Source organism: Limanda limanda, chromosome 7 (genome assembly GCF_963576545.1).
Source record: "Limanda limanda chromosome 7, fLimLim1.1, whole genome shotgun sequence".
Classification (NCBI taxonomy): domain Eukaryota; kingdom Metazoa; phylum Chordata; class Actinopteri; order Pleuronectiformes; family Pleuronectidae; genus Limanda; species Limanda limanda.
In genome coordinates this window covers 3,123,400-3,129,717 of record NC_083642.1, presented here as the reverse complement: position 1 = coordinate 3,129,717, position 6,318 = coordinate 3,123,400, and the positions used below count along the sequence as shown (strand labels likewise).

The following is a 6,318-nucleotide window of genomic DNA, read 5'->3' as shown; positions in this document are numbered from 1 at the left end:
CTTGACATCTATTGCACTTCTGTCCGTCACATGTGTCTCTCCGGGGTTTCTAGGTATTTTTACCCTGTTAAAAGGGTTTTTAGTAGTTTTTCCTGACTCTTGTTGAGGTTTAAGAACAGAGGATGTCACACCATGTTAAAGCCCTATGAGAAAAAATTGTGATTTGTGAATATGGGCTATACAAATAAAATTTGATTGATTGATTGATTATCAGCCCACCTGCTGGACCCCATTTTGGAGGAGTGTGGGAGAGACAAGGGAAATCAGTGAAAAAAAGGTCCTGAATCTGTTCTTCGAGAGCAAACAATAGATGACGAGTGTCTTCAGACTTTATTCTGGGAGGTTGAGGCCATCTTTAATGACAGACCGCTATGACATTGTCTGAAGACTCGAATGACCTTGAAGCCTTGACACCTAATCACCTGCTGTTGTTAAAGAAGCAGCCCTAACTTCCAGCAGGGCTGTTTCACAATGATGACTGTTACTCACGCCGCAGATGGAAGCAAACTCATTACCTCGCAGACCTTTTCTGGAGAAGGTGGGTGCGTGAATATCTACCCAGCCAACAAGAACACCAAAAGTGGAAGAAAAATATGGAAGAAAACCAGGACAAAGTGTGATGATCCTGGATGACAATGCCCCCCGAGCTCATGGCCTCAGGGTAGAGTCGTACAAACCATATCAGACGCTTCAGCGTCCGGTGTAAACAACCAAGCGCGGGGCGGCGCTTCGGCGTTGCTTCCGCGTAGGGTGTAAACCTGGCGTAAGGAGTGGATCGAAATAAGTTTTTGATCGTTATATCGTGACAGGTTGAAATAATTATGGTATTGTGGAACAAACTGAAACGGCCACTACAGACTGGATTCATTCTTTATTTAAAGTTTCAGCTTCTTCACACTTGACATTTGTATTGCTTTTTACATATATAAGAGATTTCACTGTATATGATTAAGAAACACATGTGATGAGAGCTGCAGAACAAACCCTCAGAGGGACTCGATCGGGACACTCTCCAATGGAACTGCTGGTTCAGATCAGGAAACTCCAAAAGAACAGAAACCTACGCAGCAGCAGATCAATATGCCCGTTCACTAAATATGTAAATACAATGAGGACGAGAGGATTCACACTTTACAGAGATGAGCCGGAATAAAAACAAACCAGGTTCCACATTTACAATGTGACCAAACATCCCATAACACTGATGCTCTGTGAATCCAACCAGAGTGAAGTTGACCTGTTGGACCTGTTGACGCTCTGAGGTCATTGATCATTTCATCAGTAAAGTCTGTTCAGTAACTCTTGTTCAGTGAGTTCATGGACACACACTCAGTTTGTTTCACCTCCATCTCACATGTGGAAAAGAAAAGAACAAATAATCAGCTCATTGATGAGGATCAGGATCAACACAGGTTCTAAAACATTACACAACCTGATTTCTACTTTGATTCAGAAAACAACAGCAACATTAGTTCTTAACACATTCATGTCAGTGTAATTATAGATTTCTGTCTTTACAAAGTGAGAACTAAATATGCGTGATAAAGGAAGGTCAGTGTTTGATTGACAGCTGATCTCTGTGCGGAGCAGAAACGTCACCACGACGAACTTTGATCAACAAACATGGAGATAAAAAGAGGTTAAAGATTAACACACATAATCTAAAGCACTGCTTTTAATGACTCAAGTCTATTTGAGTTTACAGAACTCAGCTGTGGATCGAGGATAAACTCTAACTCCAGCATAGAGAGGCTGAGTGAAGTTGGTCCGGACTCTGTGGAGGCGAGTCATGGTGTCAGAGACTCTGTAGAAGGACAGAACACCTGCACTGTGATCCAGGTACACTCCTACTCTGGAGGACCGACGACCTGACACTGGAGTCTTGATGCTGTTGTAATTAAAGTCATGAATGGTTCCACCACAATATAATGACCAAGATTCATCATTGTTTCCAAATACAGATGAGACTCCTGCTCTGCTGATATTCTTGTATGTGACTGCTACATGAACCCCTGCTCTCCCCTTCACCTCCATCTCCACCTCCCAGTAACAACGTCCAGTCAGACTCTCTCGACTCAGGACCTGATCCCAATCAGTGAATCTGTCCGGGTGATTAGAATAAGACTGACGACCTTCTCTCATATGTTTTACTTTTCTGTTTCCCTCAGATAATAACAGCCCTTTGTGTGCTGTGTTTGGATCCAGTGTGATTTTATGTGAATATTCTAAGAAGTCAGCTCTGGTCCGTGGCTGTGGTTGTGGCAGTAAAACTTGAGACACAATCTGTAAAATCTCTGTCTTTGTCTCATTCAGAATGTCCTGTAGTTGACCTCTGACCTGTGACACAGCTGCTGTCACGTCCTCAAAGTCCCTCAGTGGACGGATCCTGATGCTGGAAGAGTGTGTAGATTCACTGAGTGGTGACAGTGAGGGGTAGTTGTATATAAACTGGTGCTGATCCTCTGTGTCTGAGAGCTGCTTCAGTTCATGGTCTTTCCTCTTCAGCTCAGTGATCTCCTGCTCCAGTCTCTCCTGAAGCTCTCTGACTTGACTCACTTCAGTTTCCTGCTGGGATCTGATCTGCTGCTTCACATCAGAGCTTCTTTTCTCCAGCAGACAGATCAGCTCAGTGAAGATCTCCTCACTGTCCTCCACTGCTTTATCAGCAGAGCCATTGACGTCCTCCTCCTCCTGGTGAAGAAGCTTCACGTCTTTCTCTGTGTCCTGGACTCTCTGCTGGATTGTTTGTCTCCTCAGCCCGAGCTCTCTCTGCCTCTCAGTCCATTCTGCTGAAGCTGACACTGTGTCGTGGTCTTTATGTTCCTCCACAGAGCAGCGATAACAGACACACTGCTGATCAGTGCGGCAGAACATCTGCATCACCTCGTCGTGACGAGAACAGATGTTCTCCTGGAGCTTCTCCGAGGGCTCCACAAGCTTGTGCCTCTTCAATGGAGGGGACTGAAGATGAGGCTGGATGTGTTTTTCACAATAAGAGGCCAAACAATTCAAACAGGACTTAAGAGATTTCCGTTTTCTCCCAGTGCAGACATCACAGGCCACATGTTCAGGTCCAGCATAGCAGTGATCTGCAGGAGCAGCTTGGAGTCCAGTCTTCTTCAGCTCCTCCAGTAGATCAGCTAACATGGTGTTTTTCACTGGGACCGGCCTTGGTGTGAAGGTCTGTCTACACTGAGGACAGCTGTAGCTTCCTCTCTCCTCCCCATTGTCCCAGTGTGTGTTAATACAGCTCTTACAGTAGCTGTGTCCACAGACAGTAGTCACCGGATCCTTGAGTGGATTCAGACAGATCGAACAGCAGAATCTGTGTGTGTCCATTTCACCTGGTGCCAGTGACTGTAGAATTGTTTCACTTCTTCTGAACAGAAACAGAGTCTCATCCCCTTTTAACACGTTTTAAACACTAACACACCAAAGGCAGCGCCTTTGTTGCCTTTGTTGCCTTTGAGGCACAATGTTTAGATGCAGCTGACTTTGTTGCTGCACTGTTTTCAAGTGTTTGGGGCAGTTGTTTCCACTGCCACACTGTCTGAGAGCTGCTTGCGATTTATTCATAGAGATATATTCTGGTTTCTGAAATTTTATTAGATAGTTTGTTAGCTCTCAAACTAATTCAGGAAAAGCTCCACATCTATCAGGCCCATTTGCTTGATCTTCGTGTCTAAACTTCAAACTCAAATACTTTATTCCCAGTAGGGTTGCAAAGGGGCGGAAAGTGTCCGGTAAATTTCTGGAAACTTTCCGGAAACTTTCCATGGGAAGTTAAGCTCTGGAATTTTGGGAATTTTGAAAAAAAAAAAAAATACGTAAATTAAACGCTGAGCAATAAAGAGAGTATACAATACAGAGATGTCACTGCTCATGTAGCAATTTTCTGACCACAACTGGGTACAGTTGGGTCTAATGTTAATTTTAAGAGAAAATATCAGGTAGGAGCCCGAAAGTCTAAACTTTCTAACTCGCTCCCAAGGTCACAATATTGGCAAAATCTTGAGATCTCACGGTATTTTTATTTCACAGATAGGACTTATAGTTTTTGAATAATCGCACGTTGTTCAAAGGCTTAGCAAGACTGTCGCTTTCTTTTTTCCAGTGTGTTTAGCCAGGAAAGATTCCTTCAATGTCTTTCTTATATGTTGCGATTCAAGCAGCAGCAAGTTTTCAGAAGGCGAAGAGGTATTGAGGATGACTACTGAGCGGCCACATGGCAGTCTGGATTCATCTCTTGGCCTTTTTTGTCATTACTTTTTTTGTTTGTTGTTTTGCTGGCTTTTATAAATGTCTCTCTCGAGCCGGCAGCAAGCACTAGGTACACATTCAAAATTTCTCGGCAGGAGGAATTTTCTACTATTTACATAGTACACAGTGTTTTATCAGTAGTATTTCATAGGTTTACATAGTACACAGTGTTTATCAGTAGTATTTCAAAAGGTTTAAATAGTACACAGTGTTTTATCAATAGTATTTCATAAGGTTTAAATAGTACACAGTGTTTGATCAGCAGTATTTCATAAGGTTTAAATCATACACAGTGATATGTCAGTAGTATTTCATAGGTTAACATAGTACACAGTGTTTAGTCAGTAGTATTTAATAAGGTTTAAATACTACACAGTGTTTGATGAGTAGTATTTCATAAGGTTTAAATACTACACAGGGTTTTGTCAGTAGTATTTCATAGGTTTAAATAGTACACAGTGTTTTATCAGTAGTATTTCATAAGGTTTAAATACTACACAGGTTTTTATCAGTAGTATTTCATAAGGTTAAAATACTACACAGGAAAATGTACTTTATTAAAGAGAAATGAGCTGCAGGCTGTTTTCTGAGTTAATGTGCTGAATATTTTATTGTGATTAAAATAATTAGAAATGTTCATCACTTTGATTTGTCTTTGGAGTGAGGAGTTATGTTTTCAGGTTTTCTATCCGTCCGACACATTATTGGAAAGTTGAGGTCTCAAGAAATCCAAAAGAGATATTCTTCAAATTCACAAATTCCGTACAAACGTTCACATGGACTCAAGAATGACCTGATTAGGCTTTAGTGGTCAGGGGTCAAAGGTCACATTGACCAGATACAAGTATGGGGAAAATATATGTGACTGAAACGCCCGTAAGGTTTAATGAAATAATCTGATAGGTATTTAGAGCGGAGGCTGCTGATTGGCTCAGCTGAGCAGGTGAGGAGCCAATTGAGGGTCTTGCTTAAGAGGAGCTTCTTCCTGGTGCCTGGTACAAAGACATTGAAACATTAAAGATGAAAAATCCTCTTGATTTTATTCTATGGAAAACACTGATGTGTGTGTGTGTGTGTGTGTGTGTGTGTGTGTACATGTTGAGTCGTCTCATGGCGTCACGTATCTGGAGATTTCTGTCGGAGCAGTAGATCTTTTTTGAGAGTTTTCTTTCTGTTCTGAGAAGAGGGCAGGCATTATGTTTTAGGGGTTGTCCATCTCCTTTTTGTGAAGATGATATCTCAAGAACTCCTTGAGGGAATTTCTAAAAATTTAGTTGGAATAATGGATGAACTGATCGATTTTGGAGGTCAAAGGTCACTGTGACATTACAAAACCGTTGATTGCTTCTTGCACGTGTTATCTCAAGAACATCTCAAGAGAATCCTTGGTAATTTGAAACACATTTTCACATCTTCAACTACAAATAGACTGTCTAGATATGGGTGGTCAAAGGTCAAATGTCACGGCGACCTCATATGAGTGTAGTAAATATGTCAACTTAAAGTGCACTGGTTGGTGGAGGTAAATGACCACAGGACTGTTACATGGTCCCTCTGATAAAGAACTGAAGTAAACTTAATGACACACCCACACCTGAAACCACCTGTGATCATCCTCTGAGTCCAGAGTCATTCAGGAGAAAACCTGTGAATCTTCACACATTTTTCTGTGTTCGAAAAAAAACATCTGTAACACAACATGACTCATAAACCTGTGCTGTACATTTTTGGTAGCGCTCCTGGATCAGGTTGGCGTCCTCTACCAGCTTCTGCTTGAACTCAGACAGACACTCCTGGTGGAGCTCCTTGGCGTCATCAGCGCTCAGAAGGTCTGTGAAGTCGAGTCGCATGAGGAGCGGAGCCAGGATGTCCTTCTCATTCTCATGCAGCCAACTCTGCTCCTCCTCCGCAGCCTGGCGCTCCCACAGCAGAAGAGAAGATCAGGTGAATGAAGGGAGCTTCACGTCTAAAAGAGGCTGGACAACATTAAACTCTGATTCCGTTTGACCTGAATGTTGTTGTTACCTCACGAAGGAGGTTGTGTTTTCACCATTGTTT

General features: G+C 42.3%; 1 protein-coding gene across 1 annotated transcript; it reads right to left on the bottom strand.

The window, feature by feature from the left end:
• Nucleotides 1-690: 690 nt before the first annotated feature.
• On the bottom strand, nucleotides 691-3,339 carry LOC133004611 (tripartite motif-containing protein 16-like). The gene is made up of 3 exons (XM_061074085.1): nucleotides 2,338-3,339; nucleotides 1,704-2,304; nucleotides 691-758 (listed from the first exon to the last, which is right to left on the bottom strand). The coding sequence occupies exons 1-3, from the start codon at nucleotides 3,337-3,339 to the stop codon at nucleotides 691-693; spliced, it is 1,671 nt and encodes a 556-aa protein (XP_060930068.1).
• Between the last annotated feature and the right edge of the window lie 2,979 nt (nucleotides 3,340-6,318).